At 35.1% G+C, this 25,812-nt stretch overlaps 6 protein-coding genes across 6 annotated transcripts; 1 reads left to right on the top strand and 5 right to left on the bottom strand.

The window, feature by feature from the left end:
* Positions 1–127: 127 nt before the first annotated feature.
* EAE97_001106 (uncharacterized protein) lies at positions 128–828 on the bottom strand. The gene is made up of 2 exons (XM_038871616.1): positions 572–828; positions 128–517 (listed from the first exon to the last, which is right to left on the bottom strand). Exons 1-2 carry the CDS (start codon positions 689–691, stop codon positions 350–352), a joined length of 288 nt encoding a protein of 95 aa, XP_038737517.1. The 5' UTR covers positions 692–828; the 3' UTR covers positions 128–349.
* Positions 829–5,751: 4,923 nt separating this feature from the next.
* Positions 5,752–6,768, top strand: EAE97_001105 (uncharacterized protein; the record flags this gene model as incomplete). The annotated part of the gene is made up of 1 exon (XM_038871615.1): positions 5,752–6,768. One exon carries the CDS (start codon positions 5,752–5,754, stop codon positions 6,766–6,768), a length of 1,017 nt encoding a protein of 338 aa, XP_038737516.1.
* Positions 6,769–6,912: 144 nt separating this feature from the next.
* On the bottom strand, positions 6,913–8,263 carry EAE97_001104 (uncharacterized protein; the record flags this gene model as incomplete). The annotated part of the gene is made up of 2 exons (XM_038871614.1): positions 6,913–7,578; positions 7,655–8,263. The coding sequence occupies 2 exons, from the start codon at positions 8,261–8,263 to the stop codon at positions 6,913–6,915; spliced, it is 1,275 nt and encodes a 424-aa protein (XP_038737515.1).
* Positions 8,264–9,973: 1,710 nt separating this feature from the next.
* EAE97_001103 (uncharacterized protein) lies at positions 9,974–11,602 on the bottom strand (the record flags this gene model as incomplete). The annotated part of the gene is made up of 2 exons (XM_038871613.1): positions 9,974–10,970; positions 11,025–11,602. The coding sequence occupies 2 exons, from the start codon at positions 11,600–11,602 to the stop codon at positions 9,974–9,976; spliced, it is 1,575 nt and encodes a 524-aa protein (XP_038737514.1).
* Positions 11,603–20,332: 8,730 nt separating this feature from the next.
* Positions 20,333–21,934, bottom strand: EAE97_001102 (uncharacterized protein; the record flags this gene model as incomplete). The annotated part of the gene is made up of 2 exons (XM_038871612.1): positions 20,333–20,852; positions 20,958–21,934. The coding sequence occupies 2 exons, from the start codon at positions 21,932–21,934 to the stop codon at positions 20,333–20,335; spliced, it is 1,497 nt and encodes a 498-aa protein (XP_038737513.1).
* Positions 21,935–22,734: 800 nt separating this feature from the next.
* On the bottom strand, positions 22,735–24,759 carry EAE97_001101 (uncharacterized protein). The gene is made up of 5 exons (XM_038871611.1): positions 24,483–24,759; positions 24,303–24,428; positions 23,989–24,245; positions 23,920–23,938; positions 22,735–23,860 (listed from the first exon to the last, which is right to left on the bottom strand). Exons 1-5 carry the CDS (start codon positions 24,545–24,547, stop codon positions 23,062–23,064), a joined length of 1,266 nt encoding a protein of 421 aa, XP_038737512.1. The 5' UTR covers positions 24,548–24,759; the 3' UTR covers positions 22,735–23,061.
* Positions 24,760–25,812: the final 1,053 nt, after the last annotated feature.

Here is a 25,812-nt window from a genome sequence, read left to right as displayed (position 1 = left end):
TACCCCGGGATTTTTATAAAACAGGGCTAACAAATAGTCGAAAGCTTATGATGAATTTTCACTGAAAGATCCTTCTACTTTCACTCTGACAGTCCCCGCTGCTTCTTATGACTTACGTTCAAGACCGTGATAACATCGATACATTACGTTCCCTCACCTTAAACCAAAGTATCTAATTACTATCTTCACAGGAATATGCCAAAAAGCTTTATTTCAGTATTTGGTAATGACAGTCGACTGATATCTAGGCCTTTAAGATACAGAAGATGATTGTGATTCCTCCACCACTCCTTCATCAACAGAGTAAACTCCAAGCCGAAGTGCCGAATATAATACCGCTTGTATATGCCTATGGAGCAGCGCAAGAACCCCCAGCAGTATCAACACAGATGACACGTCCGTTACCACAATCGGTGCAATAAGCATGCTCAGAGCTGTAGCAGTTACCCTCTCCAATTGTGCACTCGCCTCCAACGTGAACACAGTTGGTGCACGATCGTGCGTTCAATGAGCGTGGCTGGAAACACATTAGTCACAGCAATTGAAGTTGAGATGTGGTTTTGAGACTTACAACTTCACGAACCAAGGTTACATTATCCTCGCGGATGACTTCAATGCCCAAGAGGCTTGGGGCCGGAGTAGCCATGGCGCCGAAGATGGCAAAGGCAGTGATGAGGATGGTGGTCTGCATGATGAATGACTTGAGGATTCGAAGTGCTGAATGATTGATTGTAAATGTGGTTGTTGATGGTGTTGTTTTGAGGATTGGCAGGAAAAGATATGCCTTTTATAATCATGGCAGGACTGCAAAAGAGGCAGGCCATACTCGTTTTCTGGCAAGGATAACAAATATCTGCCGTCAAACACATAAATTGTAAGGTATGTTACTTGACAATGATGCCAGCTTACCAGCTGTTGTTCTAATCATCGAACACAGCATCATATACCCCATATTGTGAAGGATAACAATCCTCTGTTTGGAAGAACTTGCATCACATATTTTAATCCCTGGAAAACTGGTCATCTACTAATCTCTCTTGAACGTCAAGCCTGTGTGCTCGTATACTTCCACCACTTGTTTTTCCAATCATCAGTTCTTCCATTTCGTGTCCGTCTGGCATAGCATCAGCTATCTCTCTATTTGGAAGTACTTGCATGATAGAGTGCATCATTAGTATTTCATCAATGGATCTATATCCTGTCTAGAAAACTACAACAGTTTTTCGCTTGATTAGTTTTCCCTGCATGATATTTTGTGTAGAGAAAATAGAGAGTACTCAATATTGATAATGGATCGCTATTCGAAACGCTACATCACCATGCTCATTGTTCTCTTAACCATCAATCCTAATGTATTGAAAAGTATTGTTATCTACCTAGAAGTATTCGCATCGTAGTCTCGTAGAATGTATTGAGTAAAGACTTATGTTTTGACTAAATGATTCAACTTTCGCTCCGCGACTGTAATGTCTCTCGGGAAGACTATTTATTAATACTACGAATAGTATGTATAGATTATATCCATATTATCTCAAGTCACTTTACCAAAAACTAATACTGAAAACGGTATTCAAGGATTTTTGATATCTTTAATTATTAGAACGTACAAATGATATAATTGTTGGTATCACCTCCGTGGTGATTATGATGTCTTCATAATAGGTATGCTGTATTCATTGATATTGTGTCTAATCTATTCTAGGCTCTAGAGCTACGAATGTTACAGGTATATATATATAATAGTAAGCTATCAGGAACCAATCCCTGATACAGTCACCATGCACTTCTATTAGCCGAAACTTTATAAAACGCGTTTTTTCACGCATTACACTCCTATAATTACATTTTATTATTTTAGTTATGCTTTCAATTTATAATATATAATATATTGAAGGTATACAAAATAATTCTTATAAACATTTTACTTTATATATATATAGCAAAATAATTAGCAAAGCAAAAGAAAGCTTCAATTTTTATCAAATTATAAAAAACTTTGGATTTTCTTATAGAATTATATAATATACTTTTTTACAAAATCTGGTATACAATAATGGTAATATCTATTATATATTAGTTAATCTAAATTATATATTAAACAAAATAAATAAATACTATTATAATATATATAATTGTTTTCAAAAGTTATATATAAATAGATTATTTAAAAGGTTAGATTTAATTGTAATATTAAAATTATTAAAAGGATTTTAATTGAATATAGTATAATTAATTAGAAATATAAAAAATTCAGAATTTATATTAGTATATATTACTAAATAGTTTAAATAATACTTAACTTATAGGAAATTGATAATTAAAGAATGAAATCTAATTGTATAATCAAATAAATACTTTATAAAAAAAAAAAAAAAAAAAGATTAAAATAATACTTTTATATTAGTTTTCAGAAATAGAATTTAGAAATAATCGAAATATATAATACAAATAAGAATATAAAGATTATATATTAAAAAAGCTTTTGAGATATTAAGAGAAGTAATCTATATATAATAAATAGAGATTTTGAGAATACAAAATATAGATATAATATTAAATCTTATTTTGAAATTTTTAAAATTGAAATAGGTTCTATTTTCAAAAAACTTAATTCAAAATATAAATTTATATAGAATAATACTTCTATTTATTATATTTATAAAATACAAAATTGATTTTAAAAAAAAGAGATTTTTTTATTCTTTTAATTTCAATTCTATAAAATATATATAATAAATCCTAAAGATAAGAATATATAAAACATTTCCTGATATTATTATTAATAAAAACAAATCAAAATATATTTATCAAAAATTAAAGAATTGTTTATAAATAATTTAGAATATATTAAATAAAAAATTATTTAATAATTTAAAAACTAATATATCTTCTAAAATTGAGACTTATATTATAGCAAATAACTAGCATACTAAATATTAACAGATTGAAAATCAACAATAGAATAATTTTTATATATATTAATAATATAAGAATACATTATTTATTTATTCAAATTTGATAATTTTATAATTCTTGATTAATTTAATATTTAATATTAAAAAAGAGTGGTGCAATATGTGACACTATAAAATAAGCGGGGGGCGGATATAAGTGGCCTAGTACTGTGCCTTTTGGACAGATTGCGTGCATGGCGTAGTGGTAAAGCTTACAACTTCTATTGGTTCCAATCACGTAACAACGAAAGCTATATGCAATACGTGCGTACGCTAGTGAGCTAGCGCCTCACATACGTATATTCACTCGTATCGCAACAATACTTGAGCGACCTATATAATTCTCTTTCTTGTTTTAAAAGAATTATATTTAGATAGTTTTATCTTTTAATCTATATAATCTTTTATAATTATTATAATCGAATTCAATTGAAATATAATCGCTTGTATATATATAAGATTATATATATATATATAATATTACGAAGGTATTCGCGCCGTAACATGAATTATAACACAAATATTAGATTTTGATATTAGAATCTATAAAAATAGTATTATAGAGAAAAAATAAAGATAAATATCTATTTTTCATTAATTAGTATTTATTTTATATTATGGAGGGATAGCTATGTCGATTGGTCACTTTGATTATATAATAGGTATGTATAGTGATAATAAACTAGATTGATTTGAGATATGATCATAAGGATTATATCTATCTTATATATTCTGATTAAGTAATAAAGTTGTTTAATTAGATATTAGGATTTATATATGAAATGAATAAAGGACTATATAGTAATTATAGGAATAAGTATTTCGAAGGAGTGCTATGCTCAATCACGTGTTGTTGCACAAGACGGTGAATTCCGTGACATTTTATAATAAGTATAGATAGAATAATAGCCATAAATTAACTAGTAATTATTATAGATTAAATAATAAATATAATTATTTAGTAAATAAAGATTAATTAATAGATATATGTGAATTAAGTAGTACTTTTATTAGTAATTATAGAACAGATATTCTATAATTAAAAGTTAATCGATTTATTAAGTCAATTAACTCATTAATCAGTTTTAAAAAATAAGAATATAATTAATTACAATTTTATTGAAATCCTATTTGAAATTTAATTTTGATTATTTTCAAAGATCTCTAAATACTTTCATGTGATTTTAGGTGCAGCTCCTGTAATATAGCTATATTAATTAATACTTTGATTAAGAAATAGGTGAATGTAATAATAAACTTGATTAAACTAAAATATAAATATAAGAATTATGTATGAAGATATCTAGATTAATTAATATAGTTATTTATTTAGACAATAGGTTTTATTGAATACTAAAAATAAAAGAGTATTTTATAATTATGAGACTAGAGTACTTTAGAGGATTACTAGATTGAGTTATATAGTATTATATAATATATTTATTTCCGTAACATATTTTAAATATTACCCATTGAATCGTTTATAAATTCATAATATAATAATGATACTTATTAAAAATGTTCTCACATTCTTATTTATATAAATCTTAGAATATCTCTATATTAAATCAATATCAGAATTATTAATATTAAAACCTACTAAAGACTATTCTATACGTTTTACTATCAAGTCATAAGTCTATACTAGGATTTCAAGTTAATTGACTAAACAATCCTCAAGTAATCAAAGTTTAAAATGTATTAATCGCTCAAACAAAGCGGTTTTGATGTTCGAGAAGTGGCGGTTTCTGCAATGCGGGGAGGTGGACTTGTTTACTAGAGGCTGAATCTTTTCTACTCGTGCGGCAAGAAAGTCATACGACTCCGCTAGATCCACAAGATGGTAAATTACAAGAGGACTGACCTGATTCTCTCAGCGCCAGAGTTGTATACTTTAAAGCCGCATACATCTAATCAAAAGCTTGAGCCGATATCCGTTTGCAGGGGTATCGGAGTGGTTAATTTACTGATGCTAAAATCTGTTCTTTGGCTTGTGGATCGTTGTCTAACTAAGCTTTATTCAAGACAATTAGACGCATTTGCTTTTGCTTGCGTATTTTTACCTCATCATATCAGGATATCTTAAAGTATTCTGTTAGACTACAACAATTACTTAAGACATTTTAAAACCAAACAAATATAGTGAACATACTCTATACTCTTACAAAATCATAAGCCATGTTTTTGTAGCGTGATAATGTATCATTAGTTTTCAATCCATTGTTAAAAATCTTGTTTGATGTGATAGATCAGCAAATGTGGGTCCTATCACCTGTACCCGAATGTAACCAAACCGCTCGTATTTAGTAATCGACACTTTTTTCCTACAAGGAAGATGTCACTTGTGCATTACTGATCTCCCTTCTTGCAAACCAAGATTTAACAGGCCGAGTTCACAACATAAACAACGGTATCTATCGCATGGTTAATGTTACCGATTCTGAATTGTAACTTAACCCATCATGCTCATACTTTCCTGTTGATATTTTGACACATTGGAAGTCATTTGTTATTAGAACTTCATTCAATTTGTAAGCTCTATTCGTAGGAAGAAAAAGTACAATGCCTAATGTTTCAAAAATCATATAATAGATCGTTCCTTGGAAAATTTATCTACGGTCATCTTATAGTCGGTCTATTAGTGGCCTTGTAATTGTTGAAACTACTATACTGTGCTCGGTAGAGCTTCGAAGCAGCCGTTCGCTGAACTCTGCGACCTTGGATAGTTTCGATCAATTGTTGTGACCAGTGACCTTAGAGCTGGAACCTGCTGTAACTCCTTACAATTCAACCAGTCATGACCGTACATAGGATAAGTCCTCATGGGCGTCACCTTCTCCTCATATTGTCACTCCTCCTTCTTACGCTGATATACCTTTACAAATTCTCCAAACCTCACTACGCCCAAATTCCCAACTACGCACCCCTCAAAATAACCAATCGCACGTCAAAAGTCGCAATCGCCACATTCCTATCCGGGGGCGAAGACCCCTCCGCGCTCCCAGAAGACGACTTCTACTTTCAAGCGGCCAGAACACTGACATATCAGCTCTTGCACGATCCCCAAACGCGGTCGAAGAGAACTGATATTCCCTTCTTTGTTATCTGCACCCAAAGCGTTGCCACTTCAAAACTTAGACGTTTAGAACTCGACGGTGCAACGGTGAAAGTTGTATCTGATGTACCCCTTTCCTTCTGGATATCGACAGGAGTAACACGATGGAAAGACCAGTTCACCAAACTGCGAATATTTGAAATGGTAGAGTACGAACGGGTGTTGTTCGTAGACGCTGATACATTGATTATTGAGCCACTTGATGGGATTTTCGACGAAGTGATAATACAAACTCCTATGACTTCACTACTACATAGGACCCAAGAGGTAAAGTCCGACGAAAAGCCAATACCAAGCAATTATAACTTCGCCGCCCGCAGTGACAATGCTCTCTCCGGAGAAAGAAACCACCCGTTCCCCCCACCCCCGACGGAAAGTTTCTCAGCTGGGTTCTGGATTGCAGCACCGAGCAAGGAGATGTTTGACTACTTGATGAGTGTGATGAGACATTGGAGGAGGTTTGATCCGCATACAATGGAGCAGAGTTTGTTGAATTATGCATTTAGAAGGGAGGGGCCAATGCCGTGGTTTGAATTGGGGTGGCAGTGGAGTGCTACGTGGCCGAGCTTGAAGGACTGGGGGGCAGGTGTGAAGAGCTTACATGAGAAATGGGATCGTTCGGGGCCGAAGGAGATAAGAGAGAAGTGGCGGAAAGTGAAGAGTGAGATGGAAGCTTTTCAACAGAGGCTTCGGGAGTAATATTGAGTAACAGGCTGTTTGAATCACCAAAAAGAGGAAAGTGAATATCGAATTAAAACCAATCAAATATATTTCCTTCGTTTCTCATACACGCTGCTTCAACCCTAAGAAAAATGATTTATATATTCAAAATCGTAGACATAATCATATGTGTGCCCAACCATTTTCCACAAGGACCTGCATCTCATTTATCAGACAGTAGACCCCCTTCTCATTAACTTCCGTTTGTCCTACAACGAATGCCTCTCTGCGCCAGCGTTGCACCCTCATTGCCACTGAAAAACGTTCGGTGAACCTCTTCAGAAATCCTGTCCATCGAGCCCACCTGTTACTCCAAACCCCCTCTAGAATTTCTCTTTTGCTCGGCCACTTTCCTCTTTTTGAATTTACAACACTATCAGCTTCAGAATTGTACGAAACCCTTACCTTCGGATTAAGCCATATGCCTTTCGTCAAACTCAAATTGTTATCTGCGTGAATAAGGCAGCATTCCGACCCTTCTATATGATACTGCGCAAGACTATCTGGTACACCCCGAAAACGCAAGGATGGGTTCTCATAGAATGGTTCCGCTTGGAAGACTACTATTCCATTCCAACAGGATCTAACCGGTACTGCCGCGCTTATCTTCATCGCATTCCGCGATTCGGAAGCCAGAAAAAAGGGCCAGGTTTGTGTGATTGGTTTTTCGCCTTCGATGTCGCGGAGAGCAAAGGTGTCATAAAAGAGAGGAGGTTTGGAAAAGTCAATTGCACAGGCAGCTGCGTAGTCGCCATCTCTTGTTGCAAGCAGAGTTACGACGTCTTCAGTCTATAAACCGAGTCAGGAGAATTAGTTCATTGAAGGACTGTACAACGTATTGGAAAGAAGCGAATGGTTAAGATACCGTGAAAATAACGTCGTTTAGCCACAGTATCTTATCAAATGATCGTCCTGTTTGACCATCTGTTCTGTCTGCAAGCTTTTTCAGCTTTTCCATAACTCTATTTCGCAGTTTTGCAAGATAGGGAATTCGACGTAGTTCTTTTCTGGCCCTGTTCGTTTGTATCCACCCCTCTTCTTCTGGACCAGGTATCCGTTCCACTTCATCTTTGTGTGTAGTATCCAATAGTTCAATGCTTCTCTCAACCCCCAGCTTCCCCAATTCCATATCTAAATCCCTCAGAGCACTTTTGGTGTTGTCCCAACTGCCACTTTCTACAATGGAGATATAGACATTGTCTACGCCGAAATGTCTCACTAGATCTAGTAGAGCAGCACTCCAATGAGAGCGTAAAATGATCTCATTGTTCCAATGCATACTCGCAATGAATATGCGATCTTTACTAGTGACAATGTCGGATGGGGCCGAGGATAGAGAAACTCGTTTCAACGGTGGACTGAGAGAGACCGTTCGGAAAAAGTCGATTGATAGTATAATGAGGAGGGGAATAGTAGCCAAACGGAGCCAGCTCCGGCCCTGACGCCATAATCGCAGTTTAGGATACAGAAGCATATGTGAAAAGTGTTTCTATACATCAGATAGCTCTAGGTGCAGAGAAAAGATCTCATTTTGCTATTTGAGAGTACAAAAGGAAATGTGGCGCTGATGATATCAGCAGCCACCTTGAGTTCTAAAAAGCTTTTCTCCGAGTTAGCATGCACATGTTGGGAACTATACGCATGTGGGATCACTGCATCTGATGAGCCGGGTTCAGAAGAATTGGGTGGGTCAGAGTAAGCTTGGGACGACGGGGACCCTGGTCAACGGGCATGATGCCAAGTGGTCCATTCGGTACTGCGCCTGCCGCTAAATCGGAGTTTTATGATGCTGGATAGTCAAAAGCTTCCTTTTGGTGGAGTTGTGTGTAACTGATATACGAAGGTCGAAAGAGCAGGTACTCGTGCGGCCAGAAAGTATGCAATTCTGGTGCTAAATACATTATATCGGCTTTAGTAGGTTAATGGAATCCATTGCTTTTTTCAATCCTGTTATATTCAATAGAGATTTGGAAAAATGAATCCATTGAATAGTTTGCTTATATTGAAGCCCTACTATTTTCAGTACAAATTCCATTGATTTATACCCCTTTTAAAATACTAGGTAGTTTCCCTATTAGTGCCTTAATTCTATTGAGGCAGGAATTGCATACTTTCTGGCCGCACGGCGTACCTAGGCAAGTCTTTTGAAATCCACTTTTAGTTACACCGCTTTTATTTTGCTACTAATAGAATTATTCTGCCCACACAAACTAATCCTAGCTGATGAAGGCGGTATAACATAACTTTATTCCGTACAGTGTACACCTCGGTAGTTTTAAAGATTTCATTATTGCTTCAAGTGTTTCCCCTTAAATTTCAAATTATAAATCTTTTGATTACTTTCTTGTGTAAATTTTTGATTTTAAAAATGATTGAGAGTAGCATTGTTTTTTGATGTGCCGCTTTTTTCGACCAGGGCGTGACGACATGGCTGGTAGACGGGTCCCTCGATTCTTTCTTACTTGACTCTAAGTTATCCCGAGCAGCGCCATAGTCAAGAATATTTACCCTGCAACACTGCCTGTCAAGACCGCTACCACCGGCACTGTAAAGCTTGTGTCTGATAGTTACTATATAGTTGCCGGCAGCAGCAACAAAACTAGAGCGACAGGACCCGCCACAGCTCTTCCCAATACAAGCTTTACTCTGCTCTTGCTTGCGCTTCCAGCCCTGGATGCTAACGAAACTCTCGGGTATATTACTTTGACAGCACGAAAGACATTGACTGATATACAAGCCTGGTCACTAATGTCTGTTTAGATCCGCCCCACGAGGTGCATGTATTAGAGATAGTGTTTTTCCGTCGAAGGCAAAGCAAAGATCGTGCTTGAGTCGTGCTCGAGTCAAGCTTGGGACTTCACTTTTTCATCAGAGTCCGCGTCCGTTATGCATAGTTCGCATTCCGGCCCGTCTCATCATTATCGTAGTGATTTCAAGATAATTGTTACATGAAATTGACAAATAGTACCTATGGATTTATCACAAAAACGATTGTTGTTCGGGTGCAATTTAATCTGATTGACACTAATGTGATAATAAAATTTACATAGAAGATAAGGGCCAAGTATAAACATTTTTGGGTTGAAAGTAAAAGTTAAAGGAAGCGAAAGGATGAATATGCAGGATATGGTGCATTCTCCTCCTGACTAGTGTTCGCTCAGTCTAGCGACGAGGAGTTTACGCCTTACAGGCACTGGGAATAGTAGTCACTCGTGATCTTGCAACTATACGGAGCAGCACAGATCGTTGGGCCAGTCCATCCTGTTCCGCCACATTTTCCGTACTGGGATTGAGTAGCCTCGGCGGAAGTCGCAGTTGTGCTTTCAACCAGAGGAGAGGTCGTTGGCGTTGGTACCTTGACTAAAGTGGTAGCCTCGACCTTATCACTCCCACTGGCTTTCTTACCAGACAAAATGAATGTGACCATGCCGTGGGCGGGGACTGTAGCATTGACGGCACCACCACTGACAGTGGCGCTGAGACTAGCCATAGAATTCTGGCTTTGAGAAGTCACATACGCGACGACGCTCGATGCTGAAAAGCCAGTGGTCGTTACTTGAGCGGCAGTGGAGGCACTGTTGGTATTGATCATTTGCACGGAAACAGTGCCGTCGGTGTTCTTGAATGCGCTGGTGTTGATCGCAGCTGGAGCCCCAGAAGTAGCAACACGGACAGCACCGGGGCGCACCGATCGGCTAAAGTGTGCGTATGCCCAGAGTCTGGCGGATGGATTTACGTTTGTTCCAGCAATTTGGATGAGCCCAGCATTGTTTGTTGTGGATTCGATACCCTCCCAGTACAAGTAAGCACTGACATTTCCTTTGACGATGGCCGTATAGATATTATTTGCCCACGTGTAGCCATCAGAGCTGGATCCAGTCGAGTACCAGTTTGCATTCCAGGCATCTGTCGTTTCTTTCTCCGTCATCCAAGTTGGGCGAGAAGTCTTGATGGGCGAGGTTGGGTCGCTTGAATAGCCATGGGATGTAATTTTCGCAATCATGTTTTCGACACCAGCTGCAACAAGTTGCGCCGTAGCAGTAACCTGGTCCTCCCACCCAACCATATCGCAGCAGTTGATACCGACCTCACTTAGGCCAGCGGCAGTAAGAGCTGGATGAAGTACTTTGATGAAGCTTGCTGCTTGTGTACCCGAAGCCAACATGGAGGAATAGGCCGTGCTGAGCAGTTTTTGTTAGCGTTGAATCGCTAGAGGGTGCAAATACAGTACTTACGTGTAGTCAGGTTCATTCAAGAAGCCTAAATACTTGTAATCAATACCAACAGCAGCGTAATATTTGATATACTGGATCAAGAACGCGGCATATGCTTGCATCCAATCTCCTGACGAGCAGGATTCGCCGGTCATACCACACAGGTAACCTCCGTTAGTTTCCTTGCCGTTGGTTTTCATAAAGCCGGGTGCACTCCAGGCGTTTGCATAGAATCTTGTCACTCCATAAGCCTTTGCTTGTTGTGAGACCCATACTTGATGGCTGTCACTGCCATCCCAAACATACTTGGGGGTGCCACTAGGTGAACCGGGACTGGTTGGCTCAATACTGTCGCCTGATCCCCCGGAACCAATGCGATTTCGAAGGATGGTGAAGCCTGCTCCAGCAGTCGGACTAAAGAGAAGGTCAAGTGCGTGGGTTCGTTGGGTAGATGGAAGGTTGTAAAGATCATTCGCTCGACCGAATGCTTGAGAGAATCCGAAGCCGTCCATGGTCTGATAAGTTGTGCCAACATTGACATTGATAGCAGCAAGTGCCACTTGAGCGGCAAGCGCCAGGAAAGAAAATCGATACAACATTGTTCGTAGCAAAAGAAACCGCAAGGGTGTGAAAGATGCAAAGAATGATGCTAAAGAATTTTTGTAGAAGGGGAAAAAGTCATTGTCTTTATTCTCTTCATCCAACCATACACAACCCTTCAATCACCTTTCTTGACAAGGGCAAGTCCGTACCACACAAAATCATTGTCATTTCAGAGGCAGATCTGCCTGCCTTTCTTGGATAATATGGTCATGATTCCCTTAATATGGTGATAATGTCCCGCAAGTAGAGTGAATTTGGAGCCCAAATTTCTTTGAACAATGCATGGGGTAGCATATTGCCTCTATTCTCCTACTCTGATCCCTCTAAATCGTGTTCTTGTATGCTCACTAGCACAGAAGTGACTTGGTATATACCATGTTCTTTTGAAAATTCGCTCAATGTTAGCAAGGATCATTACTTAAGGTTATTTTAGAGCCAATTGGCTTCCCTTTGAATGAAACCAAAAACCCTCAAAATGGAAGTATTTGACAGCAATACAAGGCATTTAATGAATGATCCGTTGAAATAAAGATCAAACAACTACCGTCTTTTCCACAACCCTAACCCCACAAAAAGCTTAAAATGCTAATCCTTGCTAGTCTCGAGCGAATTCTTTAAATGAACATGATATACTGAAACCTAGACCTTTCCACGCCGCCGCTAATTGAAACGAACGCGACCCAAACAATATGACAAATCGGCCGTGTCGTATTTTAAGCTTTCATATTAATCGACTTGATGGGACTGATGAAATGCGGGGTTGCTTTCTTATTCCAGGGGAGGAATTTCTGAATTCAGACATTCCACAGGAGTGCTGTGTTGTCTAATAATTTAAGTAGAGCCTAGAATCGTTACCCCTGGAAGGAACAGACTTAACACTTCATGAATTAGCGCTATAGAATGTCCGAGGAGCTAAAATTAGTTAACCTTAATTGATAAGCTTATCTTTATGAACCAAGTGGAAGCGATTATGTAAATAATACTCTATCTACTACAAATATTGTCGGGCTAGTATGAAGTGATGGTTCTCCTCGTATCTCTACCTACATCTATCTAGTAATAGTATATTACTCGAAGCTGAATAATGAAGTTGAAAATAGAGAAACTCTGTACATATAACGTCTTTTTGAGATGTGATAAACTTCAATTATTCAGTGTATATTACTAGTTCTTAATATAGATTACTAGTTTTGAGTATAAATTGTATAACCTATTATTATATAGAAGAAATAGAAAGGAAAGGAAAAAAACTAATAATAATAACAGTGACAATAATAACGTACCAATTTTATCATCTATTGTTATTTCCAATCTTCATTTTGCTTTTTATATATTTCTATAAGTCATTTAAATAACTTTATAGTATGCGCGGAAAACGCAACCTGGAAGTGATTTGACTTATATAGCTAGTATTTATAATTCTTCTATCTATAAATCCTAGAAAGATAATCAATATTTATACTCTCAATTTAATTCTCTATATTTGTATTGTTTGATCTTATATATATTCTCTTATATCTCTACCAGTGTAGATAATAGTATTTCCCGTATTCCGTATACGGGTTAGTTTAGTGGTATGTATCGAATTTTTTCGAAATATGTACATATGTGGTACAGAATTCAATATCACTGAAAGTATTCAATATTATTTAGTTATTTAATATTATTAGTAATATACTGAAATACTAGAATCCAATATAAAAAATATATTTCTATTTGTATTAGGTAATAAATTTCTATTTCTTATTTTAAATTAAATGAGAATCCTTTATTTTTAGTTTAATTTGGATAGGAATATATATTTTATATTAGATTCTAATATTTCAATATATTATTAGTATTCTTTAATATATGAATATATACAAGAGTAGTATAATCTCCTTTTTATACATACTAGCTGCAATATCAATATGCTAATACACGCCACAGTTTCACTATAGTATACTATTGTCTACACTGATCTCTACTACTATATAATAACCTACTATACTTATTATATATAATCGTTTAGATTTGTCTACAATATATATAACACATATAGAAAGACCTTTCTTGCATAAGCTCTATCACCTTCTACTCTTTCATAATACTCCAATTAATGATCAGATTCTTCGATTGTAGAATTGTGCAATTGTACAATTATACGATCTATACTCGAAACTAACGATCTGCACGAAGAAGCTGAATTTTGTCACTGCTTGCCCCAAAAAGACACCATAACATGACATCTCAAAGCTGACCTAGACGCAAAGAGGGCGCGGGGAAATTTCGTATGAATATAGAAACTGCCGTGCAAGCTGCAACGTGGCATAGGCTTTGATCATGTGGCAAGTCATAAATGCAGATCCAACTTCCGGTTAAATTAAGCTTTTTAGGCTTAAAAAGGGGTGATGAACATGCTGTCCATAATAGGAACTCTGTTAAAGTATGGTTCACGTGGTGCTAGAGTAGAGCAGGGGAGCTCGCCCTAATCAGTACTAGTAAGATCTCTATTATATAAAGCTCTTCCTCTCATAGCTAGCTTCGATAAAATCAATCTAATTCAACCTCCGAATGCCCTCACTTCCTAGTCTATGCTTCCCACCATGTCCTGTAGAAAGTCATACTTGAAACAAACTCATCATTTTCAATATCACCAGGCATAGGCCCTGCCGCCGTAATCTATTCCCCAGCCTGCTCAAGGTATTTATACGATAGCCAACGGATAAGATATCTTCCGACTTGAGCTTTATCTCACAAGTTCTCGTATTTGAAGAAGGATCTGCCGTGGCTTCAGGTCCTCTAGAGAAGATTCTACATTCGAACAGTATGGTAAAGTGTGGTATATCTGGGTGAATCTCCTAGCTCACTTAAAGCTTTCAAGGTATAAAACTGCGTACTTCTCATGCGTTGGCGCTGTAATTGCCTATTCGTATAAGTCTAATAGAAAATTATGATGACTCAGGTGGCTTATGCTTTGTGCTGAAGCAGAAATTCCTCTGCCACTTGCTTGTTGTCATGCTATAGCGTCTTCGAATTCCATTACGGAGACAGCGGGGCAAGTATCCGAGCTAGCTGTATATATGAGGAGCCTGGTGTACCTTGCGTTAAGATGTTGAAGATGGAACGAATATTGAAGTCTCAAGCACCTTTTCTATAAGAAATTACAAAAAGGCTTGAAAGTTGTCTCGGTTTAAAGAGAAGCAAAATATCCAGGAACACCTTGAATCATACTAATATAATCAAGACTACGACTCATAACCTCATTTTCATGAAAAATAGGGGCAAAAAAGAAAAACTTCACTCTTAAAAGTACAATTATTGCCACCGCTTCCGTCATCCAAATTTGAAACCAAGTAGCATTACCTATATCGCCATAGTCAGCAAGCCAGGCTAGCAAGTTAAAAGACCGTAATCGCCACTAGAGCTGATGATACGTCCCTAATAAGGGGATTACAAGTTGCAAGAATCAACGATCATTATTTAATCTAAACTATGTCAGATTGAATAACTAATACGAAAATGTTTGTTACAAATCAATCAGTACAACAGTATATAAACTCCTATGTAGTATTTACATCATATATCGCTTACTTACAAGTCTATTGAGTCAATATACTCTCTACCAATTCATAAATATTAAACTATAGATCGATAGAATATCCACAAAAGTGCAAGGGATTCTAGCAAGCGAAATTCCATGATTCTCTGCATAACAATAGTCTACTGAGAAACTATATATATCATACCCGTAGATCAAAGTAAAACCAGGAGACTCATCAATTCAGAAAAAAAAAGCTATGTGTAAGTCAACTACCCCACTTTCCGATCACCCCCTCTTTTCGACCACCTCAAAAACCACACTACTTTGAGTAATTATAAAATTTACACTTTGAATAACTCAATAATACTTTAATCAATTAATTTGAAATTTTGATATTATTATAATTATAATATAAAGAATAAATATATTAAAAATAATATTACAAAAGCTCTTAGAGTAATTACAAATAAAACAAATATATAAAAAATTAGCTTAAATTATAATATTTTATATACTATATTTTATAATCGAATATATAATAAATTTTTATATCAAAAAGATACCCAAATACTTCAAAAGTTATTTTCAATTTAAAAGAATTAATTAACAAAATAAATATTAATATAAAAAGCTTTTAATATTAATCTTATATATTATTAAATTAGAGAGATAATAAAGCATTTTCTTATTATATAAAAAGAGAATCCCTTATTTAGAAAGAAATAAATATATAGTTTTTTTTGAAAATATTCTAATATTAGAATTAAGAAGTAATATTAAATTGATTTTATATAAATTTTAGATACTATATCTAATATTATTAAAAAGTGATTCCAAAATCTTATAATCCCTGAAATCAAGGTTATTAAATTGATTAATAAATAGAATATAAATAAAGTAGGTATAATAAAGAATCAGGATTTTAATAAATTAATAATAAAAAGTATTAATTAAAGATTTATTTAAAAAAAGCAATCTAAATCTCGAATTTGGATCTTTTTTATAAAATATATTTTAATTAATAGAAAAAATATTATTCTTCTTATAATATATAAAAAAAAATCAATCCAATAACAATAATTTCTAATCAATTTAACTCTATTTAAGGATTAGAATTTTATTATTATAGAAAATAAATAAACTATAGATACTATAGCTTTAGAATAATTGAAAAAGATCTATATCCCTTAAATTACCTTTATTCAACCGGAAAATTCAAAACTTCTTATTTTGAATAAATATAGAAACTATAAAACTATAGTATTTATATTAAAATGCTTTAATAATAATATATATCTCTTATTTCTTTTATTATATATATTATATATATTATAATCACTCGATTTATCTATATTCTCATCCCTAAAAAGTATATATCAAATTGAATTTAATAAATTAAGTTTATTATCCGATTTCTTATCAATTGGAAAGTGTAATTTCCTTTCTTATTATTAGAAGGCTAGAATAGAAGGTTTAACTATTCAAAATATCAAATCTGAATGGCAAGCTAGTGGTCTTTGGCTCAAAAATATGACTAAATCTCTTATAAATCAACTTTTGCTTGAAAATAATAATAAAAAGATTTTATTATTTAATTCTAAATCTGATAATAATCCTATTCTTTAATGGAATATATATTTATTGTTTATTTAATAGAAAACTCTTTAAAAAGGAGCTAATATCAGAAAATATAGAGATATAATAATTTTAAAAAAAAAGACTAATTTATCAATATAAAAATTACTATTTCACAAGATTATAAAAGAATTCGATATTAAGAACTATAAATTTTTAGAAATAAAAAATAAAATTAAAAAACTAGAATATTAATTAGATGAAATATTATTTAGAAAAAGGTGAAAAGTTATAATATCTCCAAATTCAAAGTTTATAGGGATTAGAGCTATAAGATATATATAAATTGAAATGGGAGATTATAAAATTAAAGAAAATAATAATTCTAATACTATAGAAAATGATTCTATAGGTGATTTTATTGAAGTTCAATAATTATTAAATTATTAAAGTTTTAAGTGTAAATAATATGATTTTTTTAGGTGATCGGAAACAGGGGGTGGTTGGAAAGTGGGGTAGTTGACTTATATCCTAGGGGAAGCGCTAAGCCCTCCCCACAAACGTCAAACAGCCGAGGTAGAACCTCTACTCCTTGCTCCTGTCTTGTCAATTATGTCGATAATGCTTATTATTATTAAGTTTGAGCTAAGTATTTTATGTATAGTTCAGATGAAAGCTTATATGAGCGATGATGAATGGTTTGGTGATGTGGATGTGTAATGACCAGTGTTGTAATTAGTATACGGTAGTATTGTTGTGATTAATATTAGGAGTACGATAACGTAGTTTAACACTGAGTGACCTATATCACTGAGTGGCCCATTTTCATCTCAATTTACATCTTTTTCTTTTAATATGTGTTTTATTAATAATCCATAATGAATTCGAATAATTAAGAAACTTATATACTTTTTATTATTAAAATTATTTATAAAAATAAAAAACTAAGTATTCAAAAAATTATTATATTCTATAATATTTTTTATATAATTCTTTAATATAAAATAAAAAGTTTATTTTTTTATATAGAAATTTGAACTAATAATTATAAAATTATAGAATTAAAAAAAAAAAAAATTATTTAATATATATTTAATATAAATTTAAAAGGATTTTTATCTAAATTAAAAAATATAAAAATATAGCAAATTATATTTTTAAATCAAGGAATATAAAATATATTAAGAAACTTTAAATATATCAATTTATAAAATATTGAATTAAATTAAAAATATATTTTAATTATATTTATAATTTTCAAAAAGCTTTTTATAAAAATCCTAAACTTATTGAAAAATAGTTTCAATTAATTACAAATATATGAGTAAAATATAGTATTTTGAATAGCAATTTCTATAATTTCGATAAAATAAACTTTATAATAGGGATTATATATACAGCAATAATTATTATTAGTATTAAAAAATACGGTAGAAATAAATCAGTATAACCAAACAATCGAGAATGGACTATAATAATAATATATAGAAATATAAAGAATAAAACTATTTCTTTATTTCTAATAATTCAAGAATAGGTTTATTTCTCCAATTAATATATTAAAACCAATTTTTCTATGGAATAGGCTATTAAATCTATATTTAATAGATGAACAAATAATAAAACAGGTTTAGAATGGTTGAAATACTTCAATAAATATACTAAAAATCGAAAAGAGAATAAATATTGAATATTAATATTAAATGAATATGAAAATTATAAATTAATAGCTTTTCAAGTATATTATAAAAAGAATAATATTATATATTTAAATTTATTATTGTATTCAAATTATTTAATTTAGTTATTTAATGTTGATTGTTTTAATAATCTGAAATATTTATATAATATTCAAATCAATGAATTTATTAAGGTATATATCAATTATATTTCGAAAATTAAATTCTTTATAGTTTTCAAAGCTATATATTAAGAATTAATCATTTTTTAGAATATAAAAATAGGGTTTTGAGGAATAGATTTAATTCTATTTAATTCTAAAGTTGTATTCTCAAAATTAGATATTCGAATTTGTATACCTACCCCCCCTTTTTTTAATTTAGATTAATAGATTTCTTAAATCCTTTATAATTCAATTAAAATTCTTTTTCAATTAATATTAATTAAATTTCGAATAATTTATTATTAATCAAACTTTTTTACACCTATATTCAAAATTATATTAATTTTAATTAAGGATATAAAGAGATTAGCTTATAAAAATATACTTTTAAATACAAAGAATTATATACTTTGAGTAATAAATAAAGTATTAAATAAGTATTGATATATAAAAAAAACTTAATTATATTAAAAAGAAATATTTATTAAATAAAAGACTTTTGATATATTATCTTAATAAAAGATTAATATTTAAATTCAATATAATAAATATTAAAAAGAGGGGAATTTTAATAAAAAAGTATTTTCTAATCAATATTATAATAAATATAGAAAAATAGAATATAATATAAGAATCTATTAAAATAATATAATAGATTCTAAATTATTAGATTTTTAATAATTTTAATTAATTGATTTAATTATTATTAAATAATATGAGTTTGAAAGTGTAAATTGAGGTAAAAGTGGGCCATTTGGTGATATGGGCCATTCGGTGTTAAACTACGTTATATGTATTAGTATATATAATAATTAATAATATTTGTATTTGTATATATTATATGAAGGGATTATAATGAAGATATACTGAAATATGAGAATTTATATTATTTTTGTTGGAACATTATATATTTCTATTAAATATTATAAATTTTACAGAGTTTAGGTTTAAAAAGAAAAAAGATTACTGATAATGTATTACTTTCAAGTATAAATATATAAATTCTTGTGGTTCAATATATTTCTAACAATATGTGATATTATTAGAATATAGAATCCTCTCAGTGATATATAATTTTGTAAATAATTACTAAAATATTTTCATAAATATCAATACGTACTACTAAAGTAAGGCGTAATTGAAATACGGAAAATACTAATTACAATACTGGTGATGAGAGAGTAGAATGATTGTTGGAGCATGATAAGTTACCAGAGGTTGGATCAAATGATCCAAGGGGGTGAAGATTGGAGTTGAGGATGTGAGGAAGGAGTCAGAGGAGTAGAGGCAGCTAGGTTTTCTGGAAGGAAGATTGTGGGCTGGTGGAGACGGGGGTGTGGATGAGAATACTGGGTGGGGATGGATGGATCAATGGATCAATGGATCAATGGATTTGCTTAAGACAGATTCTGACAACTTTGACTCCGTTCTTTTATTAGATAGTGTTTGGCTAGCTTTTGTTTTTTTGCTCCTTGCTCTATTCTCTTTATAAGCATGTGACTAAAAATGATTTTTATTCAGTCATTTTTTGAATGAAAATTATCTTATATCTATAGTAGATGTAGTGAATCATCAATAAGTATGAATCTTATTTCAAGTTAAACAAAAATAGTGTATGAAAGTTTATATCATTCAATTTTAATCGAAAAAGTGTATTAAAACAAAGGCAGTCTTAGGCGACGAATGAGATTAATATAGTAAACTTTATTCGATTTGGCTTACATAAAATTCGTGTTTCATTTATTCAAGTTTCACATTCATTATCATATCTCCCATCCTCAATCTCTAATCCATAAACGTAACCGTCTTCGTTCTGACCCATTCCTCCAAGCCAAGCGATCCAAATCGTCCAAACCCACTATTCTTCATGCCTCCATGCGGAAGTCCCGCCTCGTCATGTACACTCCCATTATGTCCATTAATATGCACGGCACCACTTTCCACCGCTTTCGCAATGCGCAATCCCCGCTGTAAATCCCGGGTATAGATGCCTGCTGCGAGCCCGTAGTCGGTATCGTTGGAGATACGGATCGCTTCTTCCTCGGTAGAGATTTCGATCACCGAGACGGTGGGTCCGAAAGATTCTTCTCGGTAGATGGACATGGAGGGGTTAACGGATTTGAGGATTACCGGGTACATTTTGGTGGTGGGGGAAGAATCAGTAGGTGGTGTGCCATGGAGAATGGAGCCGCCCTTGGAGAGGGTATCGGAGATTAAAGATGCATTTTTAGAGACGCCTTGGGAGTTGATGAGGGTTGTTGGTGAAGGAAACATTTTTGCAGTAGCGGCCGCTAACTCCTTTTCGCTGCATAATTTGTTAGTTTTATTTTGTGCTTTCGTTGTCTTTTGCTTGTTGAACAGAACAAGAATGACGATATAAATGAAAAGGAATGAGGAATAGAAAACTTACAATTCTGATGCAACATTCTTGTGGACAAGAATTCTTTCTGTACTCATACAGATTTGACCCGAGTGTAAGAAAGCCCCCTTTGCACACTCCACAGCTGCTAATTTCAAATCCGCATCTTCCCACACAATCACACTAGCTTTTCCACCCAACTCTAATATCACAGGCTTAAGATTTTTTCCTGCCAATTCTCCGTAAACCTTTCCTACCCTGGTACTACCCGTAAAGTTGATCTTCTTAATGATCGGGCTCTCAATCAGTTGTGCTGTTCTCGCCGGAGCATCTTCACTTGAAATTGCTATGTATGTTAATACACCTTTAGGCAATCCAGCTTTGTGTAAGATATCACAAATATGCCAGCTGCACATTGGTGAAAACTCTGGTGCTTTGAGAATTGCACAATTGCCAGCTGCGAGTGCGTAAGTGATGCTTCGGAAACCGAGAATGTAGGGAGCATTCCAGGGTGCAGCGCCGAGGATAACTCCATAAGGTTCTTTATAGACAAGTGCACTTCGGCCTTCCTCTGACGTCATGGGGATACTACCCGCGATGGAACTTATACGGCCGGCAACGTCGAGAAGACCTTCTCGAGCAAGGTGAGTATTGAATCCGGCCCAGATGGGGTCCGAGCCGGTTTCTTTAATCATGGTTTCTTCGAGAGTAGACTTTTGTTCCAGCATTATCTCGGCTGCTCGAAGAAAGATATCGCGTTTCTGAGGTGGCGGTAATCTGCTCCATGCTGGGTAGGCCTTTTGAGCTGTATCCAAAGCGAGCTCGATATCAGATGCAGATGCAGATACACAATCGTGAAGATGTGAATTATCTGATGGTGAATATACGGAAAAAGTTCGGCTAGATTGATGAGGTTCGTTGTTGATGATGAGGGGTATTGTGTGAATTGAAGTTGAGGATGAAACTGCATCGTTGATTTTGGATGTTTTGGCTGTGGGGCCAATGGCTTCAGTGGCGGAAGGAGACATATTTTTAATGGAGACAATTAATCAAAATTTTATATCGCAAGGAGAATGTGGTATGATAGAACCAAGATAGTGAACAAAGGGAATGGATTGTGTTTTGTAGTCTTCAGTAGAAGGTTTGAAGGATGAAAATATTGCATTACCTAAGCCAAGTTAAGAAACAGCTCCTACTTTTAGTAGCTCTGGGATCAAGTCTGTAGATTGTGGAGTCTTGCTTCCAAATTGTTGATTCTGTGATTGTAGACAGCTGGGTAAGCAAGGAATAGCGGAACAATTGGATAATAGTGGAGAAGTGGGGGCGAATTGATTGTTGGGTTACAGTCTAACGGTCGGATCCTTCGAATGTTGTGACCAACCCCGCTCAAAAGTATGGGGTCAAGGAGGGAGCCGCAAGTTTAGTCCACCCACGGAATGGAGAAGTGGCTTGGAGATACCCGGGAAATACTTACGGCAATGTTGGTAAGAAATGTAGATACCAATGAGAGACTAGAAGTATCGAAGCAAACACCTTATGTGACTAGGTAGGTGGGTATAATCCATGACAATAAAGAGGAAATAAGGACAATTGGCAGAATGACAGAAGGACATAAGGGAAATAGGCAAACACTAAGACCGAGTTTTGGTAGAGGATCGTGACCTTGCCGGCTCCTAAGAAACCTCATCCATCCACTTTCCAGAGACTTCTCCGGTACTTTATCGACTCCATTAACGATTCAGCCATGCACACAGAGCTGACCTTGCTGGTAAGAAAGCATTCGTACCACACGATACAATCCATCCCATCATTTTTCTATTTGTTTTTTCTCATCTATCTTCGTACCTCACGTGCTATTCTTAACGATCAGGAAAAGGACGCTCGGGGCATTCATTCATTAGGTGTTACACCAATCAATTACCCCTCTCTTGGCATGCCTTGCACTCTAATTCTTCGCTGCTCCCCGATAACTAGAATCTATCTTGCTCCCAAATCCCCGAGCGAATGAAGGGGTATCGTTATTGCATCGTAAATCTCGCCAAAATGCCATCCTCCAAAAAATTGCATGTATGAATATCATTGGGCCCGTATTTGCTCTCTTGAATCACCCCCAAAAGAAATTACATGTTTTCTTGTGAAGCAGTACGGAAAATCTTCAGTTGCCTGGAATCAAACAAGCTGAAGTTGCGCATTGCTTCCCGTATTTTCTGCTCGTCAAAGGCTGCGGGATCAATCCCGCTCTTGTCAAGTTTTGGAAGTGCCACTCAGGAGCAGATTCCGTCTTCCACGTCCAGAAAACCCAACCTGAGTGAGCTTCATATGCATCAAGTTGTGCTTCCATGAAATATGCCAGATTCACTTTGTCGACTTCAAGTAGCCCGTCAACTGTCCCAACATCTTTCGTCTGGCAAGATCCATACCACGCGGGACTCCCGGGATATGATCCATCGTATCGAGAACCAACACCGAAGCCATTCAACCATTTTGCACAGTCTGTTTGTGCTCCACTGAATTCGCCAACGATTGTCCATTTGTCTGTATTCGCCAGGTTTCCGACTTGGCTACAAGCAACCTGAATATGTTGACAAGGCTTCATGGCGACCTCTGCAAAGGAAAAGATTTGATAGATATGGGTATCGAGAATGATATCATTGACTCCAGATTGGTAGTTCATGAAACCATTCCATGAAGGTGGAGCAAGAAAAGCGTCATGAATGACGACCGCGGTATCAGGATTCGCGTTTCTCACATTTCCCCAACCATCATAGTAGAATTGCTTAACTGCTCCCATGTCAAGAGCCCAATTCGCCGGTTCATTGAGAAGCTCAATCCCAGTCACAACATCTGTGGCTGGGGCATAGCGGTAGGCCAGCGTTTGGATGGCAGCCAACGTTTGCTTGGTACTATTTCCTTGGGTCCAAGTGACAGGTCCTTTCCGTCCCGAATTATCGAACCTGTGAATCCTATTAGCTTTTTGATGCCACCACTATTCCTGTCATATCAATCAACGAACCCATTTTGACTTCCTGGCGCTGTGCAAAAGTTAGCGAAGATCTTCATTCAAACATTCAATGTGCCTCACCCCCGTGAACATCCAAAATCACTTTCAACCCTGCTTGTCTCGCCCAGCCAATAGCTTTGTCCAAGTAAGTCAACTGTCCTTGGACATAAGGATCTCCAGGCAATGGATTCAAAGCCCAATATCCAATTGGTATACGGACATGATTCAAGCCTACACTTGCAATCTCATTGAAATCATTCTGCGTAATCCAGGTTGCCCAATGTGCGTTTAATAGATTTTGTGAAGCAGATTTCCCAAGTATTTGAGTCAGAGTGTACCTAGCATGGGTACGATGTTATTCAATCTATTGGTGATTCTTGTTACGAGAAACGCACTCATCTGCCCAAGACCCATAGAACAACGACGGAGTAATCCAGGGCTCCAGCACGAACCATCCTCCTAGATTGACGCCCCGAACCTTACTGCCATTGTAATCGAAGCTCAGCCCCTTCTTCTTAAGTCTATATATGTGTTAGTGAACACCGATATCAAGTTTAATTTGAGATAGTTCTCACAAGGGCGTAGCTTCAGTCATTAGCAGACATGCCAAAATGACAAGAGTTTTAAAAGATGACACCATTTTGGCTGAGTTTCTAGACGTTTTCTGGAAATTATCTAGAACGTATGCTGATGCAGCGGGAAAGTCAATGTATATGTATTCCAGAAGGCACTAAAAGAGAACTTGGAAATGAAAAGACACAAATATCCTTCAATGTTTGAAAGAAGCATTCATCCATCCAATGTTGGGAGGTGCTTCCGAATACTTATTTTCCCGCAAAGAAGGAGCAAACAATATGGTTAGTACGACTGTACCATCTGAAACCTTGGACAAAATGAAAAGGCAGGACAAGCACTGTGGCTGTAAACAGACACGTCCGTCTTCATGAGCATTTCATTGGGAATAGTGTATGTAGACATGGCAATGGACAGAAATCTCATGAGCCAAGCTGCATGACATGTATCGGGTGATCGCACAAAGCCAGCTTTTCGGAAAATGCATGCTTGACAGACCCAAGCTAGATGGTCTTTTTCGGGCCCCACAACCAGTAGAGAAAGAAATTTATATCAAATTTCAACGTTGACTCTGTCTGCAAAGATTGTAGTGGAAGTGAATCCAGATAAGTAATATTAGTGTACAAGATACAAAGTAAGGGTGGATTTGTGCGACTGCCGCTTTTAGTCATCGAATAGTTCAAAGGAACTGCGAAATTTGGAGACAAATTTCGACGTTCTTAAACTTAGTTAGGTTTAGCTAGATTTTAACTTCTAGAATCTCGCCAAAAGGCATCAAAACGATGTCTTCATCCTGATATTCAAGAGGAGCTGATTTCGATTTGGTTCTAAAGCTCGAAGTTTCAGAACAACTGGAATAACACCATTAAGAAGAGTACCTAGGTACTTCTTGAATGCTGGGCTAGATGAGCAAATAAGGATTCCTAAAAGCAGCCTTGGATATTTGTCCCGAATGATGTCGGTAAATCACCTGTGTTGACACAACATGCTGCAGCTAATATATCTGTTGAACGAAGATTGCAGATATTCGGAATCTTTGCGTTTCCTGGTTGTCAATAGAGATGAGAAGACTTTGCTCTGTGTTGTTCCATACACATACATGATTTCAGCTATCTTTACTCACGTGTGATATACGACTTATTGGCTCTTTTTAATAGGTCGTGGTATGTGAATCGACATAACAGGTATCATAATCGAGAGGCAGATAGTTCCACGAGGACAAATTTGAATTTTTTTGTGTGAAGTTCTTACCTGAACGACTCGGGCCTATTTGATTCATTTTGATAATTTCATAAAGATATGATCACGTCGGAGAATAATAAGCTGGTGATA

This window comes from Botrytis byssoidea (genome assembly GCF_014898295.1).
Source record: "Botrytis byssoidea strain MUCL 94 chromosome Unknown BBYS_002, whole genome shotgun sequence".
In the NCBI taxonomy this organism is placed as follows: domain Eukaryota; kingdom Fungi; phylum Ascomycota; class Leotiomycetes; order Helotiales; family Sclerotiniaceae; genus Botrytis; species Botrytis byssoidea.
This window is presented reverse-complemented; position numbering and strand designations above follow the sequence as displayed.